General features: G+C 42.7%; 2 protein-coding genes across 2 annotated transcripts in view; one reads left to right on the forward strand and one right to left on the reverse strand.

Moving 5' to 3' along the window:
* The first annotated feature begins 801 nt into the window (after positions 1–801).
* On the forward strand, positions 802–3130 carry gja10a (gap junction protein alpha 10 a). Its single transcript, XM_061695955.1, has 2 exons — positions 802–2184; positions 3092–3130. The coding sequence occupies exons 1-2, from the start codon at positions 802–804 to the stop codon at positions 3128–3130; spliced, it is 1422 nt and encodes a 473-aa protein (XP_061551939.1).
* A 1624-nt stretch (positions 3131–4754) lies between these two features.
* LOC133412651 (transcription regulator protein BACH2-like) overlaps positions 4755–19919 on the reverse strand; it is an 85393-nt gene continuing 70228 nt past the window's right edge. The window contains exon 5 of the mRNA XM_061696147.1: positions 4755–14223. Coding sequence (XP_061552131.1) covers positions 13804–14223 — 420 coding nt within the window. The 3' untranslated portion in view covers positions 4755–13803. The remainder of the gene's footprint in view (positions 14224–19919) is intronic.

Raw genomic sequence — 19919 nt, forward strand, 5'->3', positions numbered from 1 at the left:
GCAAAATGCAATAGGGACAATTGCATTTTCCAATACAAATTTAAGAAAACAAAAATCACATGTATAGCCATCTGCAGACTTCTATATTTATTTAGATATTTATTTATTAATTAAAAAAGACAGGTTTTTAGGCGATACATTTTTTTTTCGTTCGATCGTTGATTCAAAGTTTTACTTTTCAATGTATTTTAATCCTCTTGTTTCGAGCACACATAATGGCGGCTCTGTGAGTGAAAAAGTAAATGCCTACAGAGGTCTGTCAACCAATCAGCATTCAGCAGCACAGTCCACCCCATCAAAGAGTTCCTGGTATCTCTAGGAAAATAATCCAGGGGGAATCTTCCGTTGCCTGGTAGTTTTTATTTGGTGGGGACACAGGAGGAAGTCAACCGCCAAGGGTAGCTAGGGAAGTTCTTGCAAAGGTTCCTGCGGTGGGAAAGCACCTAATGGCATTTCCATTCATTTCAATGGGGAAAGATGGTTTGAAATGCAAGTGTTTTGAGTTACAAACATGGTCAAGGAACAAATTAAACTCGTATCTCAAGGCACCACTGTATTGAATTGCACATGTAGTTGATAGTTCTGGCTCTCTGTATCTCTAAAAGGCCTACACTGTAGCCATGACTTTGGTTGCAATAGGAATGTGTTAAATGTTTGATAAGAGAGCTAAATGGTATGTGTAAGCATACCTCGACTGGCTATTAGAGGTCACTGTGTACATGTATAAAGGTTTATCAAGATCTCTCTCCTTTGTCTTCTCAGTTTGAGAACATGCGGCAATAAAGTGGTGAGACCCTGACGATGGGTGACTGGAACCTGCTGGGCAGCATCCTGGAAGAGGTCCACATTCATTCGACCATCGTGGGCAAGATCTGGCTTACCATTCTCTTCATTTTCCGCATGTTGATCCTGGGGGCAGCTGCTGAGGATGTATGGGATGATGAGCAGTCAGCATTTGTGTGCAACACTGACCAACCAGGTTGCAAGGCAGTCTGCTATGATCGTGCCTTCCCCATCTCGCTCATTCGCTTCTGGGTCTTGCAGGTAATCTTCGTCTCTGCACCCTCACTGGTTTACATGGGCCATGCCCTCTACTGCATCCAAGCCCTGGAGAAGGAGCGCCATAGGAAACGGATACAGCTGAAGGAGGAGATGGATGAGGCAGAACTGGCATTGGATGAGCATAAACGACTAGAGAGGGAGCTGAGGAAGCTGGACGAACTGCGAAAGGTAAAAAAGGCACCTCTTCGAGGCTCCCTCTTGAGAACTTACATCATTCATATCTTTACACGCTCAGTAGTGGAGGTGTTTTTCATCCTTGGACAATACATTTTCTACGGTGTCCAAATTCAGCCACTGTATAAATGTGAGAGGATGCCTTGCCCCAACAGTGTAGACTGTTATATCTCTCGGCCAACAGAGAAGACCATCTTCATGGTTTTCATGATAGCCATTGCTGGTGTCTCACTTTTCCTCAACATTCTGGAAATATCCCACCTCGGCATCAGGAAAATAAAAAAGGCCCTCTTTGGACAGAGATACATGGAAGATGACAGTTTAATTTTCAAGTCAAAGAGGAAGGTATCATTGCCACATCATTGTGTGATGAGTCACGTGTCACCTTACATTGGACCTTTGAGTCAGACCTTCAAAGTAATACCAGAAGAAGATATGAAGCCTCCTCATTATCCTGGGCTCAAAACAAGCCATGAGTCTTCAAGGAACAACAGCATGGCTTATGTGGGGCACATTCAGACCAACTACATCTGCCCGCAACCCAGAATACCAGGTCCAGAGGTACTCACAGCAATAGTGGACCACCATCTGGGTTTGGAATCTGTGGTGTCTAAAGCAGAAGGAAGTGTATTAACCCCTCACAAGGATACCCATCAGAGAGAACATATTGATGCCAGCCATTTAGAGGTTCTTCTGTGCGATAGCGCTAAAAGACCATCTTCTACCAACAAGCTTGAGGATGATCGCAGGGAGTCAGTGGGAAGTGAGGTCCTTGTACCCAAACCTCGAAAAGCCAGCTTTATGTTCAGGCCACCATCTGAAAGTTTGTCATCAGTCAGTCGCTCAACAAGTTCTTCCTTACATTCCTCTGAAGAATCAGATGAACTGGGCTCGCTGCAGGGGGACACGCTCATGATGCCGCCTGCCACGGGGCGAAGAATGTCAATGGCAAGTAAAGATCACAAATCATATAAAGTGTCTAACCCAAATATTTAAAATATAAATGCCATGTATAATTATTGTTATTTAGGGTTTTAAATAATATATGCTATATGAAAGACATTTGTAAATGGAATGTTGAGCATTCAAAATACAGTAGCATAGTAGGGCCAAGTGTTCATCAAAACTTAAGGTTTTATTCCTAGTATATTTAATATTATTGTAGGCTCCTGTAACATCATGCACAGGTTGAAAATGAACACTGTGCTTAAATATAGGAATATTAAAAAATGTACTTAGAATTCAAATTTAACTCAAATGTGGTAGACAGAAAAGTTAAATGAAAAAACCTAAATGTTTATGGCTCTTAAAGATTAAATCCCAATGTATTTAACTTAAATGTTCAATACAACTGAACTTCTTATTTTAAGTTACCATATAAATTCAAGTGTTACTAAATGTGATGAATTGACATTACAATGGGCGGCACGGTGGGCGACTGGTGAGAGCGTCAGCCTCACAGTTCTGAGGACAATCCCCGGCCCCGCCTGTGTGGAGTTTGCATGTTCTCCCCGTGCCTGCGTGGGTTTCCCCGGACACTCCGGTTTCCTCCCACATCCCAAAAACATGCATTAATTGGAGACTCTAAATTGCCCATAGGTGTGAATGTGAGTGCGAATGGTTGTTTGTTTGTTTGTATGTGCCCTGTGATTGGCTGGCAACCAGTTCAGGGTGTACCCCGCCTCCTGCCCGATGACAGCTGGGATAGGCTCCAGCACGCCCGCGACCCTAGTGAGGAGAAGCGGCTCAGAAAATGGATGGATGGATGAAATTACAATGTTTATTCTTTTACAGATAGTGTTTACATGCTTGACAATGAGTCTATGCGTAATATCTGTCCTCTTTTCCTCCATAGAGTGTGTTTCTGGATATTTCATCTATCATGAAGAAGTAGAGGTGGCACTGTGGGCCGACTGGTTAGAGCGTCAGCCTCACAGTTCTGAGGACCCGGTTCAATCCCCGGCCCCGCCTGCGTGGAGTTTGCATGTTCTCCCCGTGCCTACGTGGGTTTTCTCCGGGCACTCCGGTTTCCTCCCACATCCCAAAAACATGCATTAATTGGAGACTCTAAATTGCCCGGAGGCATGACTGTGAGTGCGAATGGTTGTTTGTTTCTATGTGCCCTGCGATTGGCTGGCAACCAGTTCAGGGTGTACCCCGCCTCCTGCCCGATGACAGCTGGAATAGGCTCTAGCCCGCCTCACAGTTCTGAGGAAGAGTGAGTGAGGAGTGAGGAGGGAAGGTATGCTTTTGACCTAGTGAGGAGAAGCGGCTCAAAAAATGGATGGATGGATGAAGAAGTAGAGACGGTCAACATCCTGACCCCAGAAATTGTGGTCCACATCTCACTAGCCGGGTATCAAAGATTCATCCGTCAACATTGATGTACGACGGGCAGTCAAAAAGTAATGTGCCCAATTTCATAACCGGATTTAATCATGGCTTTTATTTTTCCAAAATTTTCACAGTTTGTAGTTTGAACACTTGTTTGAAAGTTCATTTAAAGTTTTGTTGAAGCCTTTCCTCTTCCTGTCAGCCATTTTGGAAATGACATCATTGTTGGATGGCCATCAGAAGCAGAGAGCTGCGATTGAATTTCTTTCTTTGGAAGTGGAACTGCCACAAAACATTTTCAAAATGTTGACAAAGCGTGAATGTGTTTAGGGTTATATCATTAATGATGACACATGATAGCGATGTTATCAATGGTGACTACGATCTTCCTAGCACTGTTCCCAGGATCAACCGCTGAAGATGGTCTGCTGCTCCTTTCTTTGTCACAGAGGTCACTCAAAGCAGGCTCTTGTTCTTCGCCTTGGATCCTGGACACCCCCTTTTTGACTGTGCTGTAGTCTAGTACAGCTTCCCCATACATGTTTTGCAACCAATCACAGCTCTCTGCTTCTGACAAGCCTGTTGGCTAACAGGCTTAAAAAACGTCTCTTTTTTTTTTTTTTAAAAGTAAACATTCAAACAAGTATTTAAACGACAAACTGAACATTTCAGAAAACAACCCTCAATTATTAGTAGGTTAAATTCAATTGAGCTCACTACTTTGTGACTCCCCCTCGTACTACTCAAGTCGCCTTGGTCTCAAACCATACAACAGTCAGTTAGGTTGAGGCTGCACATTCGACATTTGTTAGTTTGGATAAGAAGCACCTTAAACTGCTTGTCTGTGGCCAAGAAGCAGGATTGTTCTTTTTTTTTTTTTCGTGGGGACTCTTTCGCTGTTGGATTTTTGAACAAACAAACAACACATTGTGGATGATGAATCATATTCCTAAAAGGATTTTTGATTGCTTCTGTATAATTGACTTTCTTTTTTAAATGAGACTTACCTATACCCTTACCCTTTGTAATTCTGTATAACCATTTACATACAGTGCTTTGATAATGATTTATTAACGCAAATGCTTTTTAATGGCTTTCAAATGGCATCGCTACAGGAAATCAAAATACACACTACACCATAATTATCATGCTTTTTGTTTTATTTCTCAACAAAATTTGCCTTGACAAAAAAGTTGGTTCGTCTTTAAAATGGTTTCATATAAAAGAAAATGTGACATGTTGCACATTTACAAAAAATATCTAAACTAAATGTGTCATTTGAACATTCAGAAGTACAAAAGCAAATCAATAATGCTGAATCTGCATATAACAGTCATGTTGTGGGTACTCAAAAAAGGACATGTAAAAATGTACCACCAAAATCTACAAATACAATAATGTTGGAACTGTAAAAAGTTAGAAACAACGCCACAGAAACTACGTATATTATACAGTTCTTACCCACAAAAAGAGGTATGCTGAATTATCCAGGTAGATATGTTTTAAGTCAGTCCAACTGAGGTTTTCAGAAATCTCCAAAGCCACAATCCGAGAAATAAGCAAAGTTACAGCTGGAATGGCTCCAGATTAATGCCTATTGTAAACAAATCAGTTTAATAAGTACTTAATTTGTATTCCACCCTGGTTTGGAACCAGCAAGAGAAAGGCATGAGAAAGCGAACATTTGAATAGTGTAATAATTATCATGTGTGGTGCATTCAGAGGTGTTGGAAACTTGAAGATCCTTTGTTGAAAACTACAATGCTTATAAGCATTATGATCAGCAGTTCCCAGTAAAATCTGTTTTATAGTCTAATATTACACTAATATTAATTTGTTACAGCACAGTATAAATAAAATACTGCAGTCTTGAAGAAATGAATCTCAAATTAATCCAAAATCAACATTTATTTTCAGGGCTTGTTTTAGAATACCGTATTTTCACGACCATAAGGGGCACCGCATTAAAAGGCGCAGTCTCAGTTACGGGGTCTATTTCTGTATTTAACACATACATAAGGTGCACCGTATTATTGGGCGCAGGCATGGTAAAACATACGGTAGCTTAAAACAACATACGGTAGCAATGTTTTTAAAATGGCAGCGGGAGCAAAACTGAGTTCAGTTGTACTTTATTGAAGTATTTAACAATGTACTCACGTTATTTTTTGATCAATCCTCATCCACAAATCCATCAAAGTCCTCATGTTCTGTATCCGAAATGAACAGCTGGGCAAGTTCTCCATCAAACATGCCAGGTTCCCTCTCGTCATTGTCAGAGTCACTCTCGTTGCCATGCGGCTCCTCAGATATGATACCGGCTTTTATGAAAGCAGTGCAAGCAGACACGTTAGCCCAAGCATCCACAATCCATTCACAAATTGTGGCGTAACTCGCCCGGCGCTGCCTCATAGTCTTAGTAAAGCTGTGTTCGCCATCTGTCATCCATCACTGCCACGCCGCTCGCAACTTCACTTTGAACACCCTGTTTACACCGATGTCCAGCGGTTGGAGTTCCTTCGTCAAGCCTCCCGGAATGATTGCGAGCTCTGAGTTATTGCCCTCAGTCGAATGGTGACTGTAGAGACGCTTCTCCCGGCTGTTCTTTGCTCATTAATCCATTGCTCGAGTTGGTCTTCCAACTCAGGCCACCTCGCCTTGTTTCCGCGGAAACTCAGCTTTTTCTTGACTTGGCGAAGCTGCTTTTCCTGCTTTCTCCACCTGCGAACCATGGATTCGTTGATCTTGAATTCTCTCTCGGCTGCTCGATACCCATGTTCCTCTGCGTAACTGATAGCTTGCAGTTTAAACTGTGCTTCGTAAGCGTGTCTCTTCGTAGGTGCCATTTTCGGGGGTCCTCAGCCAAACCGATGCACATACCAGAACTATATACCTACTGGGGGAGTGCCTTTAGCGTCCTCTGTCACGCGCACCCTTCCCCTTTTAACGTCCCCATGCTGTCCTCAGTCACGTCCGCCTTTCCTCTATATAAGCAGTGTGTCGACAGGAAATGCTCCCAGTCAGTTAAGCGGAGCGCTCATCAAAGTCCCACAACATTTGCAGATTTTGGAACTCGGTGCACACATAAGGCGCGCCGCATTATAAGGTGCCCCGTCCATTTTAGAGAAAATGTAAGACTTTTAAGTGCGCTTTATGGTCGTGAAAATACGGTAACTAAACTCTTGGTACACCTAGTGCAATGGAACATTTTTCGAAACACAATATGAACATTAATGCGCACAGAGGGCCATGCAAGTAGTGGTTTGTTATACGACGTACAGTAATGTTTACAATTTTGTCCCAGCAGAGTTACTGTTTCCTGATAGTACAATTTGATTTAATAATATATTGAGAATAGATGGCAACACACGGGTCAGTTTTTTAGCAAATAGGAGACAAACATAAACTTTACATCACGATGGTTCCTTCTCTATCAACACCTCTGATTGCATCAATTCACTGGTTTTCATTATAATAGTAAGAGAATAATATAATACCAAATTCAAAGCAGGCATTGAAACAATTCATGGCATTTTCAGAGTGCAGAAACAGTACAAGAATGTGAACCTTATTTACTTTAAGTACAAACGTTTGATTCTTCATTTTGATTCAAGTGCTATGTTTTTTTTTCCTTTTCGTAAGCTCAGTAACAGCATATTTAAGTTATTTCTACATTGGTTTGGAGTAACATTTCAATCGTCGTCTATATGGAGAAACAAAATAATCAAAAAAGTCTAAATGAAAACAGTCATTCTGATCACGATTAAAGCTATCATAATGTTTTAGTTTTTGTGTAAAAATTTGTTACAAGTAATGTATAGCTCATATATTAATCAATTATTTATCATCTTCAGGGTCATGGGCAAGAGGCGGGGTAAAATCTGGACAGATCACCAACTACTCCAATTATAAGTTAAAGGCGAGAAGCACAAGTACTTCATCTCGATTGACTGATTTGATCATTTATTTACCATTGAACAATTTTGTTCTCCATATTTACATAAGATATATACAATAGTTGTAGTTTCCCCTTTTCCGGTGGCCTCAGCTGAGGTAAACAAGTGCTTCACGAGTATGATGACACAATTTACAAGAAACAAAATCCTAACCTTCCAGGTTAACCTGGCCTTTATAGAAGGAAAATATAGCTGCACTTGTAAGACTTGTAATTGTTCTTACAAATTCATCAACATTTAGCTAATTTACGGTTTGTACAACAAAATGGTTTGCAATTTAACTTAATAATGGGGTCTTAGTAGTACCTTTACAAAACAAAAATAACACACAATACATTAAAATTGTAAACATGCTCACTCGTCTTAAGAAAATATTACAACGTAAGTAACAGGTGTGACAAGTAAATAAAGATGTGTAATTCCATGAAATTGTCAAATAGAACCACTCTGAGAAAGTGGAAAAATTAATAAAGTTCACCTTTAAGAAAGAAAAGTACATGATATGATGCTGATTATTATCTACTCTGATAAACAAGCCACAATTTCAAAAAAGAAAACCATTAGCTTTACATGGTCTTTCCGGGGACTTGGTAACAGTGAATTCTGTCTGTAAGGTAAAGATCTTTCTTTCTTAAAGAAGCTTTCATTTCGTCATTAACGACAACTCCTTCAATTACGGCATGAAACCTGAAACCATTCAATCTGGAGTAAACATGCTCCTCTGCATCGCTGTCCGTCAGCAGCAAAGTGATGACTAAAGCAACAAAGCAGATGGCAGCAACACTCACCCTTGCCATGTGCCTCTCTAATGACGTTTCACCATCAGATGAATTTGGGATTACCCTAAATCAAGAATGGTACCACTGTGTTTCTCTTTAGTTTTGAACTTCACAAGATACATTATTTGGCATAAAGATACCTATGTGGCCATTAATACGTTTGTTTTGTGTCTCCATAAATGTACGATGTGTGAATCGGATAATGTAAGCATCTGTCATCCAGATCCTGTTTCAGTTTGGCTGTTTGTGCAAAATCACAGAATACACAAATTGGATTGGAACAAACAAACAAAATTGTTAACCGAGATGGCAATAACTTCAGATTTTAAAGCGTTTTGAGTTGTATTAAGCAGATCATGACATATTTTTTGCATTTTTAAAGCATGTTATATCATAACAAAAACTACTGTCCATCTCCAAAGTATGGGGAAAGAGATTTAAGAATTTGAAGAAGTTGTGTTGCAGACATTCATGAAACATATTTGATATTTTCAACAATTGTCACATTACAAGACGAATATCCTTGATCTTATCAGACAAGTTTGAGAATACACAATCTTTTGCAACATTCGAACACCGAGGATCCAGGTACCTACCGCTCTATAAACTATGAATTTCAACTATGATATGCCAGAATTAGGAAGAGGGTTGAATAATTTTGGACATGGAATGTTTCGTGAAAATATAAAATTATGAAAATTGTGATTTAAAAAGGAATATCCCCTCCTTGAGCCATCACCTTATCGTGGTGGAGGGGTTTGTGTGTCTCAATGATCCGAGGAGCTAAGTTCTCTGGTGCTTCTCGCCCCTGGTAGGGTCACCAATGCCAAACAGGTCCCAGGTGAGGTACCAGACAAAGCAAGGCTCAAAAACCCCTATGACAAACAACATAAATGGACATAGGTTTCCCTTGCCCGGACGTGGGTCACCGGGGCCCCCCTCTGGAGCCAGGCCTGGAGGTGCCATGGGGCTCGAAGGCAAGCGCCTGATGGCCATGGGGCCCAGCCGGGCACAGCCCGAAAGGGTAATGTGGATCGCACTTCCCGTGGGCTCACTGGCTGGCCAAGCGGGATGCAGCGGTGGGGAGAATATGTCGAAGACCTCCACAATTCTATCGACACGCCTTCCCATGAGGAAGCAGAGTTTGGGGTCTCTGGGGCGGGCTCTCCTATATCTGGGGTTGAGGTCACCGAGGTTGTTACAAAGTGGTGGTAAGGCCCCGGGGGTGGATGAGATTCGCCCGGAGTTCGTAAAGGCTCTGGATGTTGTGGGGCTGTCCTGGTTGACATGGGGACAGTGCCTCTGGATTGGCAGACTGGGGTGGGGGTGGGGGTCCCCCTTCCGGAAGGGGTGTTCCAACTACAGGGGGATCACACTCCTCAGCCTCCCTGGTAAACTCTATTCAGGGGTGCTGGAGAGGAGTGTCCGTCTGGAAGTCAAATCTCAGATTGAGGAGTAGCACTGTGGTTTTCGTCCTGGCCGTGGAACAGTGGACCAGGTCTACACCCTCGGCAGGGTCCTCAAGGGTGCATGGGAGTTCGCCAACCAGTCTACATGTGTTTTGTGGAATTGGAGAAGGCTTTCGACAATGTCCCTCGGGGAGTCCTTGGGTGGTGCTTCGGCAGTATGGGGTGCCGAACCCCCTGATACGGGCTGTTCGGTCCCTCTACGACCAATGTCAGAGTTTGGTCCGCATTGTCGGCAGTAAGTCGGATTCGTTTCCGCTGAGGGTTGGACTCCGCCAAGGCTGCCTTTTGTCACCGATTCTGTTCATAACCTTTATGGACAGCATTTCTAGGCGCAGCCAAGGCGTAGAGTCCGGTTTGGTGCTCTCAGTATTGCATCTCTGCTTTTTGCAGACGATGTGGTTCTGTTGGCTTCATCAAGCCGTGATCTCCAACTCTCACTGGAGCGGTTCGCAACCCAGTAGGAAATAGTTGGGATGAGAATCAGCACCTCCTAATCTGAGATCATGGTCCTTAATTGGAAAAGGGTGAGGTGCCCTCTCTTGGGAGGAGATCCTGCCTCAAGTGAAGGAGTTCAAATATCTTGGGGTCTTGTTCACGAGTGAGGGAAGAATGGAACGGGAGATCGACAGGCGGATCGGTGCAGCGTCTGCAGTGATGCAGACTTTGTACTGGTCCGTTCTGGTGAAGTAGGAGCCGAAAGACGAAGCTCTGTATTTACCAGTCGATTTACATTCCTACCCTCACCTATGGTCGCGACCTGTGGGTTGTGACCGAAAGAACGAGATCCCGGATACAAGCGGCCAAAATGAACTTTCTCCGTAGGGTGTCCGGGCTCTCCCTTTGAGATAGGGTGAGAAGCTTGGTCATCCGAGAGGGGCTCAGAGTAGAGCCGCTGCTCCTCCGCAATGAGAGGAGCCAAATGAGGTGGCTCGGGCATCTGTTTAGGATGCTTCCTGGACGCCTCCCTGGTGAGGAGGAGACCCCGGGGACAACCCAGGACACGCTGGAGACTCTCTCAGCTTGCCAGGAAACGCCTTGGGACCCCCTCGGAAGAGCTGGACGAAGTGGCTTGGGAAAGGGAAGTCTGGGCTTCCCTGGTAAAGCTACTGCCCCCGCGACCCGACCTCAGATAAGTGGAAGAAAATGGATGGATGGAAAATGAATATATCTCAATACATCTCAAAGCCATTTGCCACTTTCATGTGTCATTTTCAGCTAACTGATCAAATACAAATATATTTAACTCAAAATATGGCCAGCACATAACTACGTTTGGACTTAATTGTACATATTGTATTTAATTTTTTTATATTTGTTCGAGATTTGCCAACTTGCTCCACATAATTAAATTTCTTTGTCCTGCAGTGCACAAAAGTAAATTCAGGTTGTTTTTGTTGTTTTAATCAAGGTTTTATCCTACAATACAATCACAATAATAAACATAATGTATTGTTAAAGTGTCAATCAGAATTGAGCATTATTACTTTTATATAGGCAGGAAACCTGCTAGACCTACTGCAATGGATTGATTGATGCAAGTGTATCTTGTGTTGTCGCCGGGGAGTAGAAATTCAATATTTTGTGGAGTGTATGTATTTGTTCAGTGCATTTATTTCATATTAGACATAGTGTATCTCACAAAAGGCATTCCACCCCAGACATTTTTTTGTTTTATCTTTTCATGGGACAACACTGAAGCAATGACACGTCGCTGCAATATCAAGCAGTCTTTCCGAAGAGCAACAATTCTTTTTTTCCCCTTATTACATCTTCAGAAAGTTCCGTGCCATGAGGTGCCATATTCAACTTCAAGTGACCACTATGAGAGTGTGAGAGCTAAAGCAGGAAATGTAATACAGCTGCTCCCTAGCCACACCTGAGACAGTGTAACACTAATGAGTCGCCTGGCACAGGGGAAGTGAAATGGTTAATTTGGTCAAATTTAGACATTTTCACTTAGGGGTGTACTCAATTTAATTTCCAATGGTTGAGGCATTATTGGCCCTGTGTTGAGTTCTATTGAGGGGACAGTGTATTGTTATACAAACTGTGCACTGATTACTTTTCATTGTTGAAAAACGTTATTTCTTCAGTGATGTCCCATTAAAAGATGTAATAATATATTTCCAAAAATGTGAGGAGTGTACTCACTTTTGTGAGCTCGTGAAAATGTATGACATTTTCAGGAATACGTCTGCATACTTCGGAGGATGGATTGTAGAAACTTGAATTAAGCTAGGCATGGTTCTTAATCGGTTTGGAGACCTAGTCTTTAGCTTAAGACTTGATTTAAGTGTCAAATCAAGTGCCAGATGGCGCTGATATTGAGCAAATGCTCAGTATCGGCGCCATTTGGCACTTGATCAGTGCCAAGTTTCGCCTCTTGGAAGTGCTTGGCAGTGCTTCAATTTTGTGATCACGTTATGTCTTCGCACAGATATGACAAAAAGAAAAAAAACACAAATTGAAACATCCATTACGTGGTACACAAAAAATTGAATTTGATATAGTAACATTGCATAATGAGAGTTCATTTCACCATTTTGTGAAAGGTAAACATCAAATGTGGACCTTACCTTTGATTTAGACTTAAAGCCCTATGTCACTCAACAATTACAGCTAACTTGAGCGATACTGTGCCCTAAAGGAAAACGATACACAATTTAATGTTAAGAATGAGTAGAAGGTTTGGGGAAGTTCATTTGAAAAAAAGAACAAAATACATATATAAACAAAAATAGTAATAGAATAGACATGCATGTGGTCTATTTGTTTTAGCTCATTGATGGTGGAAACAGTACCCTTATCCTTAACCTTACCGAACTCGAAATCACGCAAGGGCAAAACCCAAACATTTTTTAAGAACACTCATCATTAAGCCCTTCAGATCAGGATGCATATTGAATACCAGTCATGATGGCAACAAATTTGGTTTGTGTGTTCAAAAATGCAAACTTGATTGCACGAAAAACAGGACATACTAACTGGATGCACCCAGGATTGTGTTTGCTAAAAGCATAAAATTGCCGTGCAATTCATTTGAAGCATTCTGGCAGGAGTATATTTAAATACTGTAGATCAATTCAATCTCCATACATCCACCACATCCCGGATATAAACCAAAAGGTGAAAAGGAAAATAAATGGGACTAAGTATGATTTAGATGTTAACTGTTTCTTGGTTAACAAGTGAACACAATGACTGTGCACAGCGTTCAGTGGGATTTTGACAATGCTATTACTACTGTATTTCTTAAACAATAGGACCAACAAAAAGATATCTATTTCCACCATGCAGCACAGCACTGTCAGTTAGGCCTAATTTGGTATGGTACACAATGTTTTATGTATCTATTGTCGAAACAATAAGCTGTTACCAGTAGATTCTTACCAGATCTAGCAGCCTTTTGTGGGGGTACCAACCACTGACATATACATAAAGAGTCTCTTTTCACAAAGTTCATTTTCTTGTAACAAACTGCCGCTGCAACCAAAATGCTTTACGTACTCCTCTGTTTACATTTGTTTGGGTTACACTGTTGTGTTGTCCACTATTTATGTGGCTTTGCAAATTCAGTTGAGGATCCTGAGCCCAACACAGATGCAGATGGCCAATAAATGACAAAAGGTAATTGTAGCTTCAATGTGTCCGCTAGGCTTAGCAGTTTGTTTTCTGCAATGAGTTTGCCAGATTTGCTGTAAAAATGCAGACAAAAGTAAAGTTCATGTTAAATGTTAAAAAAGGAATTGGGTGAACATTCTGAGAAATTCCTGAGTTTAACATCCCGCGATGGACGCAGGAGGGAGGGTAGCTGACAGGAAAAAAAAGTCAAGATGAGACAGACAATGAGATAGAAAGCTGCCAGTATTTTTTTTTTTTTTTTTTTTTTTACCAGTCCGGAAAATACCTGTGGAACACTATTGCTTAGAGGACAATTGCTCCCCATTACAAAACATATTTCAATATTACAGTTTCATATTTTAACGGACAGGTATGAATATGTCACCGAGAAACATTTACTTCTGAACTTTAAGTACCGTCATGTCTCTTCTGTTCTTCTGTTGTGCATTTCTTGATCATTTCCTGACAGAAATCCACAGTTACAGTGGGACTGAATACTTCGTCTGTTGATTCCAACACGAGTGGGTTCCCCTGACCAGAGACCACCACCCCCAGCTGCCCATCCGTCAGCTCCCCTGCATTAGGACCGATCTCTGACAGACTTACAACTTTGTTTCCTTGAAGTGATTTTGTGTGGTATGAATCCTCATCAGCAGGTGGTGATGGCGGGTTCGATGTGAGGTCAATACTGGTGGAAATGGGAGGTGAATGGCTGTCCTGCTCGTCTCTGCAGACTTGATGGGAGAGAAAGGAGAGGTTCTGCCATATCTCAGACATACACATCTTCAGTTGGTTGCGCTCACTCAGCAGTTTTTCTTTCTCACGCACCTATGGACGTACAATACAGTCAATGAGTTGGACATTGTCTGGAACCTCCAGGCTCAAAAGTTGGCGCAATGAAAGATGCTGCTTATTCAATTACACAAAATTGCCCTTTCAACGTTTACATTACCTCCGCAGAAGAGGTCATGGTTCATTTTCATACAATTTGAGCAATAACAGCTAAGACTTCCTTTTCAAAATCATTTAATGTTACTGGTATGAGTATTTGAATGATTGCAAGTTGTTATCCATCAAAAGGTCATAATTGTTTCTTCGAAAAACAATTATCCTAAGGTAATATTTTTTGAAGTTTTAATGCTAAAATGTTTTGAACATTATGTGTCTGAAATTAAGTTTCACAATTTGCCCAATTTTTTCTGAAGATGCTAATTACATTTTTCTCCTGGCGGCACGGTGGCCGACTGGTTAGAGCATCAGCCTCACAGTTCTGAGGACTGGGGTTCAATCCCCGGCCCCGCCTGTGTGGAGTTTGCCTGTTCTGCCCGTGCCTGCGTGGGTTTTCTCCGGGCACTCCGGTTTCCTCCCACATCCCAGAAACATGCATAAATTGGAGACTCTAAATTGCTCGTAGGTGTGACTGTGAGTGCGAATGGTTGTTTGTTTGTATGTGCCCTGTGATTGGCTCGCAACCAGTTCAGGGTGTACCCCGCCTCCTGCCCGATGATAGCTGGGATAGGCTACAGCACGCCCGCGACCCTAGTGAGGAGAAGCGTCTCAGAAAATGGATGGATTGAGTATTTTCTCCTATTGCGTGCTTTTCCTTTTCCATAAAAAGTAACAAATGTATCAGCCGTGGCCCAATGGTGGGCAGCTGTGGCCGAATGGTTAAGATCATCGCCTGCCACCGTGGGGGACCTAGGTTCAAGACCCCAACTGGAACATCCGCCAACATCCCCCAGACTCACAGCTGTGGTGTCCTTGAGAAAGACACTGATACCCCGAAATGCTCCCCGGCGCTTCAGCTGCCCCCTGCTCCAGTGTGTTCCACTAACTTGTGTATGTGTTCACTGTGATGGGTTAAATGCAGAGAACACATTTCGTGTGCATGCATGCATGTTCATGACAATAAAAGGTGATTCTTCTTCGTGTCTTCAGAGTTACTTTCTTTGGTTCTTTTACAAACGGTCCTTCTTTGTCTGTCTTTACCGATAAGGCTACTGGACACAGCCTCATTATGTACTTATGTTACTTCTGAGATATGAATGAATATGAATAAATGTGTCAAAGTGTCGATTGCATGTCTTAACTGTTTGTTTATTATATACTTATTATGTATGTATTTATTTATTTATTACATCATTTGTTTAACACGATTGTAAAAAGCAGAGCGTGATGGGTTTAAGGAGTAGTTAGGATCATTTATGCACTTGTGTCGACAGAGTTTGAAGGGCAGCACATGTAAATTGTGCAACTCACATGATTTTTACGAAGCTGTTTGTCTTTACCGTTATGCACTTTTGTCTTTTTATAAAAGAAGTATTTCAATGGGCTACCGCCATTTGCTCTGTTGAATTTACTAAGAATGCCTACAATTTTAAATAATCAATACCCTTTTGAAAATAGGACTTTTAAGCATTACTGTTTCAGCATGGTAGACATTTATCCATATACTCTAAAACCAAGACAGCAAAAAAAGAAAGCAAAAAAAAAAAGATTATTAAAAGGTAAGTTATAGGTTGCTGCAATATGAGTGGCTGCAGGACACTCACCACTGCAAAATGATTGCCTGCTGCATCCCGGTATGACACGCTCAACTGCTTCCAGACGGGAAAAGATTTGACATCAGTGTGGCGCTGTTATTATGAATTCCACTTGCGCACGCTTAACCTTCTTCTTAACCATTTAAATTTAGGTCCAGTGCCTCCTCCTATACTTCTTGTAGTGTTGTATTTTAATCTATGAAAAGTGCTATATAATTTGGTTTGATTTGAAAACTTTAAAGTTTCTTTGCTCTTTTGCCATTTGTCAAAGCTGAATACTTGGCATCTTTTCTTGCATTTATGTTTGGAGTAAGGTTTTGTGTTCTCATGATGGACTGTAGGTATTCATCAGTGAGGAGACTCCTATGTCGTTTTGTTAATCTTCATCACAGAAAAGTTCTCCCTGCCATGTTTCTTTTTGCCTGCACTGCTCTAGCACCATTTTGCACGTGGTTTGCAACTGCCTTTCAGACACACTATTTAAAGATGAAAAATCAGCCATTGCTATTCATCTCAGGTTTGACAAATCACATTACACATGCTTAATTCATCTGGTGAGATATACTTTGCGCAAAATGAACTGTGCAACAATTTGCAGTCACAATTCTGTTTGCCATTAGTTACGGTCATTTCTCGTGTATAATACGCTCTTGAGTATAATGCGCACCCCCAAAATCAGGAAAACCCTTCCTCCTATGTATAATGAGCACCCATGACTTTCTACCTATTGATATATCTATATGCAATAAATGTTAGTGGTGATCATCTCCTAAAATGTTTTTCTAATCCATTTTGATCATTAATATTATGAATATTGAAATGTACTTGTTGTTAAGCAATGTATTTAATAGGGATGTAACATATCTCATGGTTTGGTTTCATGATGATATTAGTCTCAGAGTATAATTTTGCAATATCGTGGGAAAGTTCATGGTATTGAAAGAATACTCACATTATTGCAGGAAGGTTCATGGTACAGGTGGGGCAAAGAGGCGAAAGCCGGAGAACCGAAACAAAATGTTTTATTTTTATTTTTTTGGCTGGCCGAGTCCTTTGGAATAGAATTTTGTAGTTTCTGTGTATTTGCACACAGATTTTGAGGAAAAGACAGCTATAAAACAGTATTATTGCTGCAGCAATAACATATGCTCACAAAAACAAAACTACCCATTGAGAAATTGTCTGTTCAATAATTTAACAATATTTGTAATATTTTTTATTTATAACATTGGAAATTGGATAATGCCTAATAGTGATTTCTTTGCTTGAGTCAAAAAAATTAAAATGAAGCCATAAACGCAGGAACACTCTGAAAGGCATGGGAATCCTTAGTTTCCTTTAATCCACTTAGTGAAATCGTAGGATTATTTATTTTTCTGAGCAGCCTGTCACGTGTTGATTCAGATGGGACCCAAGAGCAGGCGGAGCCTGAGAGGTTGTGATGAAAAGTTTACTGAAAAAAAACAGGAGTGGAGATGGTCCTTGAGATATCCTGGTGGGTTGTCGAGGCAGGGAACGTGTGGCAGACGGTGCGAGAACATGTGGCTGGCTTGGTGGCGTGGTGGAAGAAGTCAACTCGGTGAGGGACACAAAGGGAGCACTGAGGACAAGGAGAAACATGGAGGTGTGAAAAATCACAAGGAGTGGCATGGCTTACTATATGCTTTGAGAGCCGTTGTACCGCAGGACAGCGTTAATACTCTGGCGTGAGTTTCCGGGATCTGGGAGGCTTTTATTCAGGTGATGATGAGGGCTGATTGATGACAGGTGCGCAGCCGAGGTTGTACTGATTACTGTGAAGAGAGAGAGGAAGGGAGAGAGAGAGGGCGAGAGGAGCGCAAAGCGCCACCCAGGTTCCAACAAAAAGGACTGCAGGGCACCGCTCATGACAGTATCCCCCTCTGAACGCTGGCCAACAGTTCTCGGTTGCCAACGTCATAGTTTCGTTCGACGGGAGATAGACGACGGGAAAAGAAAGCACAGGGAGGAAGTTTTTGGGAAGAGGGGTCCCTGCCCCAATGTCCGAGGCGTCAACCACCACCACGGTCGGGACGTTGGAGGATGGTAGCAGTGTTGATAAGGGTCTTGAGTTGGTCGAAGGCTTTGGATGCTGCTGGGGTCCAATGAAACCAGTAGCTGGTGGATGTGAGGCTACTGAGAGGGATTGCGACTTTACAGTAATTGCGTATGAAGCGGCGGTAGAAGTTGGCGTATCCAAGGAAACGTAGTTCTTTGCGGTTGGTGGGAGTGGGCCAGTTAACGACTGCTTGGATCTTGGCAGGGTCAGTCGGGTTGTAGTTGTCCTTTGGAGATGAAATAGCCTAGGAAGTGTACGGAGGAGAGGTGGAATTCACATTTTTTGCGCTGGAGGACTTGGCATACATGACTGCGATGTTCTTTAGGGGAGCGGGAGAAAATGAGAATGTCGTCCAGGTAAACAAAGACAAACCAGTTCAACATATCACGGAGGACGTCATTGATGAAGGTTTGGAAGACAGCGGGGGCGTTGGTTAATCCGAACGGCATGACTTGGTATTCAAAGTGTCTGAGAGGGTTATTGTAAGCAGTTTTCCATTCATATCCCTCTCGGGTACGGATGAGGTGGTAGGCATCTTGTAGGTCCAATTTGGTGAATATCCGGACATCACAGAGAGGTTCCAATGAGGGGTCGATGAGGGGAAGCGGAGATTTATTTTTCACGGTGATGTGATTGAGTCCACGGTATTCAATACATGGGCGGAGAGTGGTGTCTTTCTTCTCAACAAAAAAAAGCCGGCCCCGACTGGAGAAGAGGAAGGTTGAATGAGTCCGGAAGCCAGAGAGTCATGGATATAGTCCTCCATTGCCTTTTCCTCAGGTCAGGAAAGGTTGAAGAGATGGCTGGAGGGAAGAGGGGCCCCCAGCAGATTAATTGCGCAGTCATATGGGCGGTGGGGGTGTAGAGAAATGGCCAGGTCTTTACTGGAAACGGGGGAGAGATCATGATATTCTTCGGGGACACAGGAGAAGTCAACCGCTGTGGCAGATGGTGGTGGTTTACCAGGGCGGTATAGCAGAGAGCAGGCAGTGTGAGTGGTAGTAAGGGCTCCATCCAGTGATGGGTAAGTGCATCCAGTCTATGGTGGGGTTATTGTTTTTTGAGCCAGGGAATTCCAATGGGGTCCCAGAGGAAGGGATTAAAAAAAAGAGAGATGTTCTCACGGTGATTTCCAGAAATCAGCAAGGTGAATGGCACTCTTTGGTGGGTGACAGGGGAGATGACTCGGCCATCCAGGGCTGTGACATTCTTGGGAGACGTGAATGGTTGCAGAGGGAGTTGGAGCTGATGTACTATACCTTCGCGAATGCACCGGAATCAATTAGGGCAACTATGGGTGTATTGTGAGCTGTACTTAGAATGCAAGCAGCGACGGTCATACGGGAGGAAGAGCTAGAGGAAATGGTGGTTTGGCTCACCACGGCGCTCTCAGACCGTGGCGAGCCTGGTCTTTTGACCTGATTGATTGCAATAAATGCACAGCCTGACGTTCCTGGGGATCTAGTCGGGTGTGACCAATTTGCATGGGTTCCTCGGGTGCAGTGAGGGGTGAAGAAGGGGGAGTCGGAGGTGCAGAAGGCGGGTGAGATGCTGACAGTGCGGTGCACATGGTAGGAGTAATCTTACACGCTCGGATCCCCCTCTCTCGTGGTTTGTTATCCAGACGAATGATAAGTGTGATGAGATCCTCGACAGAGGAGGGCTCGTCCCGGGCAGCGAGCTCATCTTTAAGCTGGTCCGAAAGGCCGTTCATGAAAATCCCCCTAAGCGCAGCGTCATCCCACCCGCATTCACCCGTAAGTATCCTGAACTCGATGGCATGTGCAGCTACAGAACTACCGCCCTGAGTGAGCATAAGGAGGCGGCGGGTGGCTTCTCTGCCCTGAACAGGGTGATCAAAGACTTTTTTAAGTTCAGCGGAAAACGTATCAAATGACTGGAGT

Source organism: Phycodurus eques, chromosome 14 (assembly GCF_024500275.1).
Source record: "Phycodurus eques isolate BA_2022a chromosome 14, UOR_Pequ_1.1, whole genome shotgun sequence".
NCBI lineage: Eukaryota > Metazoa > Chordata > Actinopteri > Syngnathiformes > Syngnathidae > Phycodurus > Phycodurus eques.